This window comes from Archocentrus centrarchus, chromosome 20 (assembly GCF_007364275.1).
Source record: "Archocentrus centrarchus isolate MPI-CPG fArcCen1 chromosome 20, fArcCen1, whole genome shotgun sequence".
Taxonomy (NCBI): domain Eukaryota; kingdom Metazoa; phylum Chordata; class Actinopteri; order Cichliformes; family Cichlidae; genus Archocentrus; species Archocentrus centrarchus.
In genome coordinates, this window is record NC_044365.1 from 19,233,856 (window position 1) to 19,252,043 (window position 18,188).

The window sequence follows — 18,188 nt, forward strand, 5'->3', positions numbered from 1 at the left end:
TGGAAAGCACACACACACACACACACCTCTGAGGAATGAGCATTGATTTCCCCCTGCTTCAAGTCACCACTTTATAATACACTCATCTATCATAACCACACTAACAAAGATGAGGAAAAGAAGCAGGATAGGAAGCGAGCAGAGGAAGAGAGGGATGGGAGGGGGGGGGGGGGGGGGGGGGGGGGGGGGGGGGGCAAAGAGGAAAGGGAAAAAAAACAACTCACAAGCCAGCTGCTAAATTGCATGCAAACTATTTCACACACACAAATTCCTTCTCTCGTCAGCAACCAGCAAACACCATTTGTCGGCCTCTGCACCCTCCTCTTCCTCAGCCGCTAAATCTAAAGTCTAAATGAAGCATTCAGTCCCAGAATGCCGTATATCGAGTCAGATGAAAAAAGAAGTGAAAGCCTAAAATCCATCAACATTGAAAAAAAAAGAAAATTTTACCACTAAAAATGTAAATATATGCAGGCTTTGTGGCCTTAAAATGAACAAGTAGCAATCGGTTTTGAAGATAAGGAATCATTCTTTTCACTGCTATCTGGTTTTGGAAGGAAACTCAACAAATTGATTCCACTATCTGGACCTCCAAACACTTCAAGCTGATGAGCGATATCTCGGCTCACAGCCTCCACTGACAAGCATGAAAGCACTCGATAAGAAGACATCAAGCTGCTCAGATGTGATTTGTGTTGCAGTGTTTGGCTAAGGTCACCTGAGGTACACATAAGAAGGACTTAATATGAAATGCTTTGGCTGAGGTGGTAACACCTTTTTAATTGGTAAAGTGGTGGAAAGAAAATTATATGAAGTACTTCCAATTAAAGTACTCACTCATTTTAAGTGTTTTATACCAGACTGACACCATTGTGACTAATGTAGCTCAGCTTAAAGACTGGAAGCATGAAGTTTGTGGGGGATTGGTTCATTAATTTGAGGGGTGCTTTTACTTAGGTAAATATATATATAAATAAAGGGACATATAATTTTTAAAAAACACATTTTGGAACTGAAAATTAGCAAAAAGTAATGCACTGGATTATTTTCTGTATTTCTTCATTTATCTAATTCTCTGTTCGTGTGGTTTCAATTTTGTTGGGTGAAACTAACGTTGGTCTAAAGTAGGACTTTAACGAGAGCTCTGATATCTGCACCCCATTAACAGACAAACATATATATAAAAGAATATATGAATAAATACAAATTTTATTTCAATGAAAGTTGAAGGCCAAAGACTGGCAGGGGGTCATCAACCAGGCTCTAGCCTTGGTGACTGAAGCACTAAAGCACTTTGAGTGCTCAGTTTGACTAGAAAAGCTCTATACAAATGTGAATACATTACATAATGTGACTTTAACCAACATGTGATGTCACAGTGATGTCATCCATCATAAGTTGCAAAAGTTCACAATGTGCTTTAGTTAATGTAACACATGCAGTAAAATGTTGCAGATGTTGAGTGTACAATTCACTGTGTTCAGTCTGAGAGAGACCCCCCCCCCCCCCCCCCCCCCCCCCCCCCCCCCCCCCCCCCCCCCCCCCCCCCCCCCCCCCCCCCCTGTCAAAATAAGTAAATCTTGTGTTTTATAACACATACATTAGTGTGTCTCAGTACAAGTTCATCTTTTACTAATGGCACCTAGAGTATTAAAATTCTGCTTACTTCCTGTTAAAAAGGAGTTATTCCTTCCCAACGTTGCCAAGTTTTGGCTCACAGAGGATTTTCCATCTAATATTTTAGGGTATTTACAGTATAAAGCTCCTTTGAACAACTCCTTTGTGAATTGGTTTAAATTTAAATAAAATAAATAAAATGGAATACATTACTAGTTGTCTATGAAAGCAACTACTACAATACTGATTCAGAGTTTGAGTTAGTTCCTTCACTTCCAGTAAGGGAAGCCCTTATGCCAGAACATACACTGTGTGACCACGCAGTGCACTTTTACATTACAGCTTTGCTATTTTTACTCAAGTAACGCATCTAAGCTCTGCCTCCACCACTTAGGCTTTAATGAGTGTTAATAGTGGCTGATTCTTAATAGACGTGAAGCTGATTAAAACAATGTTGACTCTCACAGGCAAAGTGTTACTATTGCTGAGAGAGGCAGCGAGAGGCACAGAAACAGAAGGGGAGAGATGCACTGTGTAGCAAAAGTTCACTGATAATCAGCATCGCTTATCACTGGCAGTGAGGGAGAGCATGAATGCCCCGAATACTGATGAGTCAAATTGTAACTGGCATCAACGAGCACACACACCCACGCAGTACGAGAAAGCGAAGCAGTTCTGCACAGTTAATATGCGCAACATAGTGACTGCTGTATAGAATTCATTCTGCAACAGTCAAATATACCCCCACAAACATGTCAGCTCAACTGAAGAAGTGTGTAAACAATTTACAACAGTTTATTCGATACTCGCAAGACTTAATATGCACAAGAGCAGTAGGCTCCTAAAATGCACATGAGCAGTAGGCTACTAAGTTACCTATAATTATATCTATGGTGACAAAGATGTTTATCATAATTGCTGGTGAAATGGAAATAAATATAAATGCTGTGGATAAAGCATGCTTTATCCTCTTTACAGACACTAATATGAACCAAGGACATCGTGTTGCATTTCCTAAGACTTGAAATTAATGATGGAGACCATAAAACTTAAGAAAATGAAGCCTTTGTTCTACTGTTTCCACTGCGTTTAGACTTATCGATAATAAAATAGTAATCTAGATGTTTAAAAAAGAATAAAGTCAGGACTCAATAAAGGGATCAATAAAGAACTGGATGAGCAAAACCCCGCTGATTTTGAATAATTACTACTTACTATTTGCAATGAAAATTTGATGTTTCATTTTAATACCTAGCCGTAGTCCAATATGCTTCTGGCAATTTGTCCTTTTTGACTTTAAAAATGGGCATAACCTCTGAAAAGGGATTGACCAAAGGGCAACCTCCTGCACTGAAACATGTAGCTAAAGCAGAAGTGCCACTTGAGGCTGGCTCCAAAAGCGAGTTGATCCCAATAGAGTCTCATGATAAAATAAGTTATTGCACTAAACACGTTTACTAGTGCAAAAAAGCAGTTTGACCTCCTCTTTCATAAAAATTCTGAGTCAGGTGAGTTTTTTTTTTTTAATAAGTCATTCAGCTTCATTCTGGAGTTATGCTAGCTATCTGCTATGCTACTTTAGGTCATTAAAGTGAGCCTACTTACTGTGTGTTGGCACTTTTTGGGGGAGCTGTTAATGGATTCTCTGACTAATATGATGGTTTGCTGTGTGGTAAAGAAGTCTAAGAAGTTTAAACTTCAATCAAGTTGACTGAAATCCTTTCATTAGTCTGTTACTTCAGGTGTAATTAGCAGATGTGGGAGTCTGTGCATTGCACCCACACAGTTTACAGATATAGCTTGCATTAGATGATACCTTAGCACAACACCCTCTTATCCAAGCATGGCTCCAAAATAAATAAACAGGTAAATAAAACTCATAGATGCAGCCAAAATAATTACTTTGAAGCTTTAAAAAACGCGCTGTCGCATGATTTAAAGTAGCGACCATATGAGTGAGCTAGGTCCTTTGGTTCCTGAGTCAGTTACACTCCTCACTCCTCACTCCTGAAGTCTGGAAAAAAAAAAAAAAACACAAGGTGGAGGTGCCCAAAATCCAAAACTTAAGGCTTTGACCAGTGGGCGACACCATGGTATCTGCATCCATTCATCCTGCTGATATATATACGTGTGTGTGTGTGTCTGTATTTCTAATTAGTTGAATTACACCATAGTAATTAGGCACTTCACTTGGAAGTGCAGAAGTGTTGTGAATCACTGAACTTTTTTATATTTAGTAAAAATCCTGAAATGTACCCATCCAACCTTTTTGCTGTAAATTGAGTCACAAGCTCAGTGTAAGGCTCTGTGTAGGTTTGTTGTATAACGGTGTCGTTCTGTACAGTCATGCACTCCCATCCCTGTATGTACTGTATACATGTCCATGTGTGAGAAAGAGCGAGATCATGTGTGTGCTCGGTTTAACTGGTACAAAACGTGTGATTCATGGCTGACTCACACACTTGACTCCCACAGAGGCACACTTTTCACAACAACAGGCGAGCCAAACTCCCACAAACACCCTCTTTCTCTCTGTCACACACACACACGAGTAATAAAGCTAGATTTTGCACTGACTTCTGGGATGTTCAAGAGTCCTATAAAAGAGATGGCCCTCCCAGTCGGGTTATGTGTCATCTGTTCCAAGCTCTAAAGCTTCGGTAACAATAAAAGCCAGACGAATGCTCGCTCTGTTCCAGGGATTTGTAAATGCGGGGTGTTTAAAAAAAAAAGGAGGGCAGAAGTGAGTTTATTATCGGAAAGTTTCCCATTTGAATCCCAGTGTCATATGGGTAGATTTTGCATTGGGGAAATAAACCAGGGAAACTCTTCCTGTAATACCATTTTTGTGTCTTGTTGAAAACTGAATATTACATCTACTCCAAGATGTCTCCATCACATCAGTCAGTAATTAGGCAAGATAAAAATAAAAATACTTACTCAAAAAAAAAAACTCTCGCATGAAAAGTTAGTGGAATATTTCCAAGTAAAGCAAGGAGAATGGAACTTTGCTCCAGGCAATGCAAAGGCAAAGAAATGAGTGGGACTATTTTTGGAAATTTAATAATCAATAAACAGAACACCAATCAGTGTCGTGCTGCATTTCAGTATACCCAGAAGCCTCTAAATTTCTGTTTCCATCTTGTATTAATAGAAAAGTTTCAACCTAAAAAAAGCACAAAACATTTTAACATGGTTTTGGCATGAATGAATCAACAGACTCAGAAGCAAGGATTTGGCACACACAGAATAAATTCATTTCTCAGTTTTAATGATCAGAGCTGGAGTCATGGATAGGAAGGCAATCCATTTAGCCAACAAAATAACAAAGAGGAACACAAGCGGTCCAAAAACTGTCCAAAAATCCAACAAGCAAAACTCACAAGGATCAGGAAACATCTGGCAGGATTGCTGGAAGGCCTGTATATATGGCTGCATATATGTAAGTTGAGTAATTAGCGGGTGGGAGACCGGGAGGCAGGAAAATATTGGGAAACCAAAAAGGGAGAAAGTAGAACAAGGTGACCAATTTCAAAATAAAACATTTATAAATCCACTTCAAAGGTTTGGCAACTTTATCTCAAAACGAAGCTTAATCAGCTTTTCCCCCTTTAAGTGTTACATCATTCTGACTATATTAACAGCTCAATCCCAAGTAGCCACACAATCATTGTCTCTTTACATCCCATCCATGCTAATTCACATTAGACATCCTGTCAACACCTATGTAGTGCATCTTTATAATGAGTAGGAGCAGATACAGCGCCCATCACGCATAAACCTGTACATAAAGCTGTTTTTTTGTTGCACTTTATAATTAGGCTGAAAGACCATTTAAGATTCTTAACTATCAGAATTTTTTTCCAGCTCACAAGCTAGCTAATTCAGCCAACATTTGCAGCATAAAAAGCCTTGCAAAGGATTTTTAAATGTGTAACTACCCATCAGTGTAGCCAACACTAGTTTGTTGGTTAGTTAGTTACTGTTACTTCATCTGTCAAGATCCTGCAACACAGCAGGTATCATACCTGATACCTGGAAGATTTCCTGACTTAAGCTCTTTGAAATTTTGTTCTTTATGTAGCAGAACATTGAAAAGTCTAGAAAATCCTGCAGTTCCCATTAAATTAAAGGTCAATAAGCAAAAAACTAAAGTCAACAACGTCAACCATATACTTAGTGATGATGTACCATCTGGGCTTTTAGGCACAGAGATTGTTTCAGACTTACTTCCTAAGTAAGGAAGGCATCACCTGGAATCATTTCTGGAAACTAACATTGACATGGCAGTCTAAATACATTTCCATCTCGCCTGTCATGCTGGATATCAAGTGACCAGTAACCAATGAGGTAGTACTGAAAAGCATCAGATGGACATCCTTTCAGACATATTAATCTCCATCGTACTCCATCTTCATACGCTTTGCAATTTGCTCGGGAAACCTCCAGACACCATGATACACGAATATGCAAAATACACTACAATTCAAGGGTGCAACAAAAGCAGCAGATCATGCTTTACCTACATACATGCTGTACTAAAGCTAAATAACCCAGGGTAGCTGGATCTAAGTTGATGGCACATGCATCTATCTCTATCTGCTCTTTATTAGAGTTATAAATATTATAATGTAATTGTGCCAAAGTTCAGAACAGAGATTGAATAAATTAGTAGGCATTAAAAGAAGCCTTTTAAATGTCACGTTTTATATTTAATTTTTCTAATTTGGCATGTTAATATTGGGTTTGATTGAGTTAAGAAATCATTTAGCAAAACGTTAATTGATGCATTGAAAGTCACTGAGCATTACCACTGCTTCAGTACATGCCCTAAACCAGAGCGGAATCACGCTGTTGTAAATTTCAGAAGCTTGCTTGAAGTTTTCAGCCTCTGAGAGAAGAAAATGAAATGATTTCCCCAAGAGCCACGTGTTCATTCAGGATTTATTTTTTCTGATATAACTCAATATTCAGCTTAAGCCTGAACAGATCAAGCCCACAGACCCAAAATCCCACTCATCCTAATGCCTGTGACTATCACTCTGGCAGCTTCCTCTCATGGCGAGCGGTGTCATCAGATGTGCTCGCACGCTGTCACGCCAATTTCACCGCTGATTTTTAAGTCTAGCGACCAAATTCGTGCAAGGGAAATGAGGTGAAATTCTGCCCGTCTCAGTGCGTGAACAGATGATAACATAACACGACGTGGGCAAAAATTCCCAGCATTCCCATCAATGTGGAGAAAGTGCTCACGTTACTATTGAAGAGCACCACTCCCATATTGTTTTAGTATCAGTCGTGCCAGCGCTGCACTGTTGCCAAGTCAACAATACCCAGACCTTTTGGCCCCTTTGGCACATGTGATCTGTACATATTACTGTACACACACTCACACACACACACATACACACACACACAAGCACACTATCATATTTCCCTCTGTCGCCACAGACACACCCGAGAGACCCGGCATGAACTGAATACCACACTGAGGCATGCCATGTGTGTGCGTGTGTTGCTGCAAATGTCCGAGGACTCGGGTGGAGCCTTCTGTTCAGAGCGGGTGTGTGCGTCTGTCAGCTGCTGTGCACAGACGCTCTGAGACGAACAACTCGCCATCCTCCCACACACACACACACACACACACACACACACACACACACACACACACACACACACACACACACACACACACACACACACACACAGAGGCACATATATAAACACGCCATATGCACATGACCAACCAATAACCCATCCAACAATGTGCCTCCAAAAACTGACACAGTGCATCATGTAAATAAATTTTTGTTGCCATTTCCATTAGCATTTCATTGCCGCATGAGTCAATGGTCTCCCTGACCTGCTTTTCATGCATCAAACAGAAATGATGAATAACAAATATTACTAATATTAGTTATCATTAGTCATTTCTCAAAGTGCAGTTGGAAGGTGGGCTGTGTTTAAGAAAACAGCAAGCAATGATGCATCTCGGCATTAAAGCAGGAGAAAAAAAAGGCTTGAAGAGGATGTAAATGGTCAATAGGTCAAATTTAAAGGTCATTCAGTTCGTACTTAAGGATTCTGATGTTTGAGTTTTTCATAAGCGTCTGTTTTATGACTGACATTGGCATTTTTGGTGAGAGGTGCACTAAACTAATGCCAGGATTTTTAGATTTTGAAAGACCTTCACTGCTAAAACAACTCATATGTACAAAAATGTTTTTTTTCTTAACATATTTATACATAAAGTCATCCCTATATGGAAATATTCCATGTCCCTATATGGAGTTTCAATAGCAATCAACAGGGAATATTTGAAGCTTCAGCCAAACATGTCATTCATCCAGTGAATGAATTATTATCTAACTATCCTGATTTTATAACCATGACATCATGTAACAAAAAAACTATAATTGTAAGCTAAAAATTTGGGCTATATTTGCATGTATCATTTTTATCACTCGTAGAGAAAGTTAGAAGTAACAGATTGCATTTCTTAACGCCCACAAAATCTGTGTCGTGCTAAACCACAAGAACCGTGTTGCACACGTGCAAAAAGATCATTCAGCTGAGCTGCTGCTTGTCTGCTCTGTTGTTGCTCGAACAGAGTAGAGGCTGATACATTTTTAAATATTCATAGAGATTTCACTGGACTTTTTCATTTTTACATTTGTACTATTACCGAATCAAAGATGTAAAATAGCATATGAATAGCAGCCTTCCTAGACTGAGTCTGAGACACTGATGTTGTGAACCTGCTTAAAAACTTCTTCCACAGTTTTGACAAATCTGATGCAACAGAAATAATGCAGCACAAAAAAAAAAACAGCCCAACAGGTGACCTCTTTACTGCCTCACTCTGCAACTTTTGAGGATTTCTGCAAATCAAAGTAAACCTACATTGCTCTTTTCCAGCTCAATATTTTTTATTCTTGGATTCTGATAGAGCATCTTTGAAGCTTTGAGCATGTTTAATATGAGTATCCACTATTGTAACAGGCTATATATGAGAGAAAATAAGGAAAAGCATAGCAGGTCCCCTTTAATAATAGTTACAGCTGGCTCGGGGTACAGGGATCTCCAGGGTGAGAAGGGTTAAGAAAATTCTTCTTCTCGACTGTCAGTGAGCTATTAGGAAATCATGTTCTACTCTAGACCTCATTTCTGCTCTGTAAGGTATGGGGTTAGTGAACCATCACCATTGCAGTCCGCTGTAACTGCTGTGAAACCGTGCTGAACGTGTCAGCACGGTTTTATTGCCTCACACTAAAATAGAGATTTTTGGGAGGGAGTGAGCGTTTAATGACAAAAACCATCACTTCTGTTTTGGAATCCCATGAATCACCCCGAAGCTCAGCTGTGAACTGTGTTCAGTGGTAAAACACAGACAGCTTCCATATGATAAAGCAGTTGATTATTGCCAAAGTTAATAAATATAACCCACTTTGATCCCTTAATGACTTAACAAATTGGATGGATCTATTTATAAAGTCCTGTATGACCTTCACATTGTTTGTTTTTTTTTTTTGTATTTTTGCCAAAGTGATCACTTTCTAGAAGGAACTTGTCCCTATGGCATTGAAGTTGGCCATTAATTTAAACTAAATTAGTTAGCGAGATAATAAAGTGATTAATGGGCTGGTCCTTAGCGTGGTCTCCCCCTGGCATGTAGTTTTGGGGAGGCTGGGGCAATATTAGTCATGCATGCAGCACCTAAAAGAGTTATTTTATGGGAATTAAGTTAAAAGTTGAACAAATTATTATTGGTGCAGACACACTGAGCCTAAAGGGACCGTCGCTTTAGAGGCACTGAAGCTGTAACTTATTGTTTACCCTTCATGTTTTAGAGCCATTAAATGATCATATATCAAAGCAGATTTGGGAATACGTCACAATGTCTACGAGCCGCAGCCAAAATAAGCTGTCACACTGCGTGAAATCTGGAAAATGCACAGTAGCCATTTCTTTTTGTGTGCAAAAGAGTTTTACAATGCTCTTTACAATATTCAGGCCCTTGGGTACAGACCTAATCAGCCCGGCTGCTGAATTATGCATGACAATAATCTCTAGTCTGATCACTCCAAGGTATCGCCAGCACTCTTTTAAACAAAACTTAATTACATTTTTTGGATAAATACTCAGGCTTAGGGTTTTGTGCATGTGTTTAACTTTGTGTTTTGTTTTCTGTTTTTGTTTTTTGTTCTGTATTCACCAATCTAATCTTAACATCTCTGAAGAAATAGTGACCTGATCAGGTTTGATTAGTGTGCATGTGGTGCATTGCCAAAGCTCTGTGTGGGTCATAATAAGGAGACCTAAAGTTCAGATTGGTTTAACTCAAGATGCAATGCTCCTTGATATAGCAAAAAAAACCAAAATACAATTAAGCATGTGTTCCTGAAAGACCAACCCTGTTCATTAAGGGGCTACTTAATGAATTAAATTAAGAGAGTTTCTGAAATGTTTGCATCAGGATTATAGCTATTTCCAGAATGTTAAATGGCAAGGTAAATACCATTTTAATATCTGTTCACATGAAACAAAAGTGAAGGCAAAAAATTCCAGAAGCACACTCTGTTCCTTTGTGATTGGTACATCATCTGCAACCAGAGTCAGCAGTAACCCTGTGGGTGATCACATGATATCTCCTGCCTGGGCCAAAATGTGAGCACTCACAAAGAGGCACAAAACAATGACACAAAGGCACGAAAAGCTGCTGAAATGCCAAAAAGTTGGAAAAAAAAATATGGCTGTGTGACAAGAACTAGAGCCAGAAATATCCAGTGATTTGGGCCAATCACAGATCTACTGTATTTGCATATTTGTTGTCTGATATGCACCGATATGCACACTTTCTTTCAAAGAGCATCATAGCAACAAGATGCTTTGGGGAATTTAGGAATGGTGCCATCTCTGATTGGCTAGCTAAGTGTCTCCATTGGTGGGAGGACTCCACATCACATCTGAGTAGATGGTGATGCTGAGTCAAGCAGTAACTTCAAAATAAGTTGCTAAGTAGTTAGTAAAATAGATGGTCAGTTACACAGGACCATCTCAGACATTATCCCAGGTGACTGGTTGAACAACCTGCCTGTCAGTCTGTGTAGATTCTCAGTCATCCAGGTCATAGTAGTCTCTGGAGCTTGAAAAAGGCGACTGGACTTCTTTTTGTTTCTTGAAGACGTTTCACCTCTCATCCGAAAGGCTTCTTCAGTTCTCAACCAAATGGTGGAGCACCTAGCCACTGGTACAGATATGTAGATGACACCTGGGTCAAAATCAAAACCCATGAAGTAGAAGCCTTCACTCATCACATCAACTCAGTGGATAAATACATACGTTTTACCAGGGAGGACACCAGAGATAACAAGTTACCATTCCTGGACTGTGCGGTGCTTATCGAGGAAGATGGAAGCCTCAACATTGAAGTTTACCGGAAGCCCACACACACAGACCAGTATCTCCTCTTTGACTCCCACCACCCTCTGGAACACAAACTTGGGGTGATCAGGACCCTACAACACCGTGCGGAAAGTGTTCCCTCTAAGGCAGAAGGGAAGCATAAGGAACACACACACATTAAGAAAGCCCTCAAAACATGCGGTTACCCCAACTGGGCCTTCATCAAATCAGCTAAGATGCACAGGAATGAAGGCCAAACACAAACTACAGAGAATAGGAAGGACAAGAGGAACAACATTGTCATCCCATATGTGTCGGGCTTGTCAGAGAAACTCAGAAGAATTTTCTCCAAGCATGACATCTCAGTATACTTCAAACCAAGTCACACCCTAAGACAAAAACTGGTTCATCCCAAGGACAAACCCGCCAAACACAAGATCAGCGATGTAGTGTATGCTGTTCAGTGCAGTGAAGAGTGCTCGGACCTCTACATTGGTGAAACCAAACAGCCTCTTCACAAACGAATGGCACAACATAGAAGAGCCACCTCGACAGGACAAGATTCAGCAGTACATCTGCATCTGAAGGAAAAAGGGCACTCTTTTGAGGATGCCAATGTCCACATTTTGGACAGGGAAAACAGATGGTTTGAAAGAGGAGTGAAAGAAGCCATCTATGTCCACTGTGAACAACCATCATTGAACAGAGGAGGTGGATTACGTCACCAACTTTCCCCCGCTTACAGTGCTGTCCTGAGCTCCCTTCCCAGACGTCTCAACCCCCATTCACACCTTTGTTCCAGTGACCTCAATAGGCCACAGGAAACAATGGAGCGGAGTCCTAAATTGGTTTCAACTGAAACCACTGATTAAATATGACCCACGCCCCCTTCACACCTGGGCACATGTGTTCACGCACATGATCAATAGAGGGTCATAACCACCTCCAGGGGACTATGCCCACAGGGGTTTAAATACCTGGGTCTCTCCACCATTTGGTTGAGAACTGAAGAAGCCTTTCGGATGAGAGGTGAAACGTCTTCAAGAAACAAAAAGAAGTCCAGTCGCCTTTTTCAAGCTCCAGAGACAACCTGCCTGTCACAATCACCATCTATCACTGATTAACTTCAACCACTCAGATCAATGAAACATAGGATGTAGAGCGCATAGACTGTATATAAGAGATGGACAAAGCCTTCAAGTCTGAAAAGTGAAACAAATGCCAAAGAGCTTTAAAACCTGCATTCTGGCTGAAAAAAAAAAATCAGTTGTACAAAAGTCTATGAGAAAATGTCCCTTAGTTCCTCAAAAAATAGGATTATCCAAAAGATGCTCACTGGCCAATGACCTGCCAGTTACAACTCATTAGTCAATTACCGGTATCAGAAAAACAAGATGGTGACTTTAGAAACTTTACATGACTTCACTAAGCAATGGGTGTCTTCAGCTGTCTTTTATATTATCTTTGAACCAATGCAGAAGCGCTTTGAACCCATATTCCTAGTGACCAGCAGAGGGCGACTCCTCTGGTTTCAAAAAGATGCAAATTGATTGTCTGTGACCTCAGGAAACACTTTCCTGATGAATTTATGATCTCCTCCGTTTTTCAAATTTACCCATGACTCCTCAAACACCCAGATTGCAAAGCTTGAAGGTTCAGTGGGACCTCACTAATCAAAGGGTGATGTCATCAGGGCTACATCCATCTTCCATATACAGTCTGTTTGCAAACCACTTTGGGAAGTAATTCTTGGAAAGTGTTTACAAAAGGCAGATTGGTTGAACCATCTGCCTGTCAGCATCTATCACAGACTAACTAAGCTAATCTTTTAGATCAATGAACCATAGGACATAGAGGGTGAAACATAGCAAGTACACAGTATATTCTTGCCATCTCTGCAAGTAAATTTTGTGAATAAGAGGCACCCTTAGGCAGTCAAGCTTAGGTCTGTCACTCACACCAAAAATATGCCTGTACTGTATGACCTTCACAGCCAGTAGTTTTTCACAGGATGCTGACTGGTTCAAACTGTTTCAAGCCGAGCAGGATGGATTCAAATGCAATCCCGATTTTGCCTCGAGCAGCCTGAGGAGGCAAGCAGTGAATCTGCCCCACCCCCCCTTTCAAAAGTTTCTACACCCGCCCCTGCTCTCAGCAGTGAAGTTTGCTTCTCCTGCTGTCACTCACTTACACATTACATCATTACCCACCGATCATCAGGTGCCTGGCTGATGCATGAACACACACACACCTCCCACACAACAAATCAACTTGTCAGCCTCTATCTCCCCTGCATGAATGTCCAGTCATGGACCATGGTCAGAGAGAGAGAAAGAGAGCGTGTGTGTGTGTGCAAGCTGTGTAATTTAAAAAGACTGCCAATTTTAAAATGTGCGCATAAGACGTGTGTGTGTGTGTGTGTGTGTGTGTGTGTGTGTGTGTGTGTGTGTGTGTGTGTGTGTGTGTGTGTGTGTGTGTGTGTGTGTGTGTGTGTGTGTGTACGTGTTTATACAGCCTACCTTTGATCCAGTCCACCACCTGGTTCGTGCTCCATTTGCTCACCGGCTCCATCACCAGCGCCATCGAGGAAACTTTGCGCTGACTCTCCGTTGCGCGCAAGCGGTGTCCTTACCCCAAAACAAAGCTCTGTGAGGCGGGTACACCTCCCGCCCTCCTCCACTCCCCTCCCTCTCCTCTTTCCTCCGCAGCCAGGTGACTGATTTTTTTTTTTTTTTTTTTTTTTTTACACTAACCCTCTCCGGTCCTGGTCCTGCCTCAGTATCAGCCCGGTGTCGTTTCCCGTTAACGCAGTGGAGCCCTCGGTGCGGGACAGCCCGGGTGTGTGCGCAGCGGAATGAGGCACATTCCCCTGCTCGAGCCGGTCTGACATGTGTCGCCTCTCCCTCTCCTTCTCAGTGCGCTAGTCCGCTCCTGCGCTCCCGGTGAGTGTGTGTGTGGTTGAGAGAGAGAGGAGTGTGTGTAGGTGTGTGCGCAGCCGCTCCGTTACCGATAGCAGCAGTGTAGGATAGATAAGTCACACTGGACTCAACAGCCGGGAGCATCTCTCTCGGTCTCTCTCTCTCTCTTTCCAGATATGATTAATCCGTGCACGCGCTCTGTGGGTGGTTCCGCGCGCACGTTAGTGTATTTCCCACTGGAGCGATAAAGTCATGCAGATATGATTGAGGGAGGAGATATTCTCAGAAGATATTTAATAAGAGCGTGTCTTCGATAGAGAGAGACATTGTGTTACACAGAGAGAGAGAGAGAGAGAGAGAGAGAGACAGCATGAGGTGCCTACACACTTTCTGCTCCAGATGCTGTGTGAGGAAACTTAATGAATCCTCAGCCAACCGCTCCACCTCCACTCCAAAGATCGTTTCTCTGCCCCCTCAAAACATTTATCTCTCTTTCTGGCTTGAAATCCTCTGGGCAGCTGTTGAGTCTGCAGTTGTTTTACGTTTACACTACATTTGCTCATTTGGAAGAGTTTTGAGGAGGAACCAATACCTACCCTGCAGAAGTGCACCCTCCGAGTCATTGAATTCAATCGTTGCCACTTGGTTTAATGTGTCATTGCTGTAATATTCGAAGCTATTTCAAAATGTTGTTCCTTGGCAAATTCAGACAAATCCAAGAGGGAAGTTCTTGCTGTTCCAATATTTTAGGTTAGGCTGGAACCACTTCAGGTATTATTTATCCACGTTTCGAGATATTTCTGCTCCAGACAAATTACAGTGGTGGATTTGTTTAGGGACAACTGCACCAAAGCAGAACCAGGAGCAACACAGCCTACATACCAGTTAATGTGCGCCTTGGGAGAGTCACTGAATGGAATCACTGTTAGTAAGCAAGTTTGTTCATAAGCATTTTTTTTTTTTATCTTTAACTCATAAACTAAGTTGATTGCAAAGGGTTTAAACTGGAACATGCTGGGTTATATTCAATAGCATTTTTTTTAAGAATCTTAAGGTTTTTACCTAATTAAATATTTTCTGTTATTTTTATTTATTTATTTATTTTGTCATGCAAAATGTATGGAAAAAGTTTGTATGTAATCCAAGTTTAGGACAAATGCAAGAGAAAAGCACTCTAATTCAGTCATAAATAAGCACACTGTATATATCTCCTGACATATTATTTGGATCAGTTATTCCTGGTGGTTTCCATGCTTGGTCTTATTTGTCCAAGTGAAGCATAAAACCTTAATGCCACAGAAAACATGTAAAACCAAGAACCTGAAACCGACTCTAAACACAATTGGTTCTGTTACTATTTAATACTAAGAAAATCTATATATGCTTTTCGAGTCCTTGCTGACCACTCAGATTTCTTTAGGTTCAAAATAGGAACCATCTTGCTGAAGAAAAAGAAGGCTGCTGTTTTGATGATCAGTTTGTCTATGCAGACAAGTTTAGCTCACCGCTTCATTTCCCGATGTTCAATATTTACAAAGAATTTTGAAAAAAGTGTAAAAATTTCAAGAAAAAGCAACCCCCCCCCCCCCCCCCCCCCCCAAAAAAAATGGGAGCGCAGTCAAAAAATGCTTCCTCTCTCTAATCAGCCGTGATCAGCTGTGACTTCCACAACAAGAAGGTCCTACTTAATTTTCAGAACAAAATCTAAAACCTTATATAATCATACACATACACTATATTGCCAAGAATTTTCACTCACCCATCCAAATCATTGAATTCAGGTGTTCCACTTCCATGGCCACAGGTCTATAAAACCAAGCACCGAGGCATGCAGACTGCTTCTACAAACATTTGTGAAAGAATGGGTCGCTCGCAGGAGCTCAGTGAATTCCAGCATGGTACCACAATAGGATGCTGCCTGTGCAACAAGTCCAGTCGTGAAATTTCTTCACTACTAAATATTCCACAGTCAACTGTTAGTGGGATTATAGTAAACTGGAAGCTATTACAAACAACAGCAACTCAGCCACAAAGTGGTAAGCCACGCAAAATTAGAGAGGGGTCAGTGGATGCTGAGACATATAGTGCACAGAGGTTGCCAACTTTCTGCAGTCAATCACTGCAGACCTCCAAACTTCATGTGGCCTTCAGATTAGCTCAAGAACAGTGCAGAGAGCGCTTCATGGAATGGGTTTCTATAAGCTGCATCCAACACTTTACATCACCAAGTGCAATGCAAAGTGTTGGATTCAGTGGTGCGAAGCATGCCACCACTGGACTCTAGAGCAGTGGAGATGTGTTTTCTGGGGTGACGAATCACATTTCTCTGTCTGGCAGTCCGATGGACGAGTCTGGGTTGGTCAGGTGCCAAGAGAACAACATCTGACTGGTGTTGTTTTTCAGGAGTTGGGCTCAGCCCCTTAGTTCCAGTGAAAGAAACTTCAGCATAGCAAGACATTTTGGACAATTTCATGCTCCCAACTTTGTGGGAACAGTTTGGGGATGTCCCCTTCCAACATGACTGCATCAGTGCACAAAGCAGGTCCATAAAGACATGGATGAGTGAGTTTGGTGTGGAAGAACTTGACTGGCCTGCACAGAGTCCTGACCTCAGCCTGACAGAACACCTTTGGGATGAATTAGAGTGGAGACTGTGAGCCAGGCCTTCTCATCCAACATCAGTGTCTGACCTCGCAAATGCTCTAAGAATGGTCAAACATTTGCATAAACACACTCTTAAACCTTGTGGAAAGTCTTCCCAGAAGAGTTGCAGCTGTTATAGCTGCAAAGGCTGGGCCGACATAATATTAAACTCTATGGATTAAGAATGGGATGTCACTGAAGTTCATATATGTGTGAAGGCAGATGAGTGAATATTTTTGGCAGTATAGTGCATTTGCATATAATCAGTGACATAGGCCATTGTACTCCTATTGCTGGTCCCAAGGCCAGATAAATGGGGATCATAATGAGGCATGCAGAAGGTTGGTGTAGCAGAAGAGGATGCTAGGGATAGGATGAGGTGGAGGCAGAAGCGGATGATCCACTGTGGTGAATCCTAAAGGGAGCAGTTGAAAGAAGAACAATTGAAATACTTATGCACAAAAATGATCTAAAGTTGTGTGCTTAAAAACAGATAAATATCTAAAATCTGTCATGAGGTGATTTTTTTTTTCACCTTTAGGGTGAAGTGATTAGTTATATCATTTTTAGAAAATATAATCTTGAACAGCTGACTTTGAAAAACTTGTGCAGTAATAATACTCCTTCCTGTGGTGGAAACTGCAGTAATTCATTCTTATACATATTTATACTGACTGGTATAGTTACTGGAGTCACAAAAGAAATTATTAAAGAGCTGGTGTGTTGCAATAGTGTCGGGTACCTGCCTACCAATATTCCCAGCCTTCCACAAGTACAGTGCACACACAGTCCAGTTATAAAAAATAAAAGGGGCGGGGGGGGGGGGGGGGGGGGGGGGGGTTGAGATACAATCAGATGATGATCTGATTCACTGCTGCCTCACCTCCTCTGTAGGTGGATGTACGCACATTCACTGCACACACTGTAATCGAGTGAGATGAGGGTGAAGATTTCTTATACCAACAGAGACCTCTGCTGGTGAAAAGTGTAACTGACGTTGGTTAAAGGAAAGCGGTCAAACTTACCGGAAACTCGAGACTTGCCAGTGAGTGCAACATGTGCAGAGGTTGGTGGAAAAACAAGACAAATAAAAATCACTAAAAGGCAAGTTCCCTTTCCTTTTTATTTCCCTTTTTCATTTCATTATTCACATCCCCATGTGTTCACCTAGAAAAAATAAAATATTTTAACTGGAAACAAAGCTTGACACTGAGCTTCATGAAGCCACGCTATCAGAAAAAAATGTAATTCTTTGCTCACAACCAACTAGTCCCCATGTTTCACACTGCAGGCTGCCCACTTCCGTCAAGGTTAGGGCAAAGGTAGCAGGCATCAATTTGAATGTAGACTGGTGATGTTCTTCGGTATCCAACTTTATGCAATCTAGGGGAAGGGATGCAACCATCTTAGCTTAGGTAATATCCACTCATAAACACTCATACAAATTTATACATGTGATAGTACGAAGTCAATGTAAACTATATTGCTGCAGCTGCTGCAGCTTTGTTGGCTGCACATCTGTGAAGAGATGCTCCAATCCCACAACATTCCAAAGGTGCGCTGTTGGATTGAGATCTGATGACTGTGGAGGCCATTTGAATACAG

General features: G+C 41.2%; 1 protein-coding gene across 1 annotated transcript in view; it reads right to left on the minus strand.

The window, feature by feature from the left end:
• cnksr2a (connector enhancer of kinase suppressor of Ras 2a) overlaps positions 1 to 13,605 on the minus strand; it is a 74,030-nt gene extending 60,425 nt beyond the window's left edge. The window contains exon 1 of the mRNA XM_030756606.1: positions 13,542 to 13,605. Within this exon, the coding sequence (XP_030612466.1) occupies positions 13,542 to 13,605 (64 nt within the window). The remainder of the gene's footprint in view (positions 1 to 13,541) is intronic.
• Between the last annotated feature and the right edge of the window lie 4,583 nt (positions 13,606 to 18,188).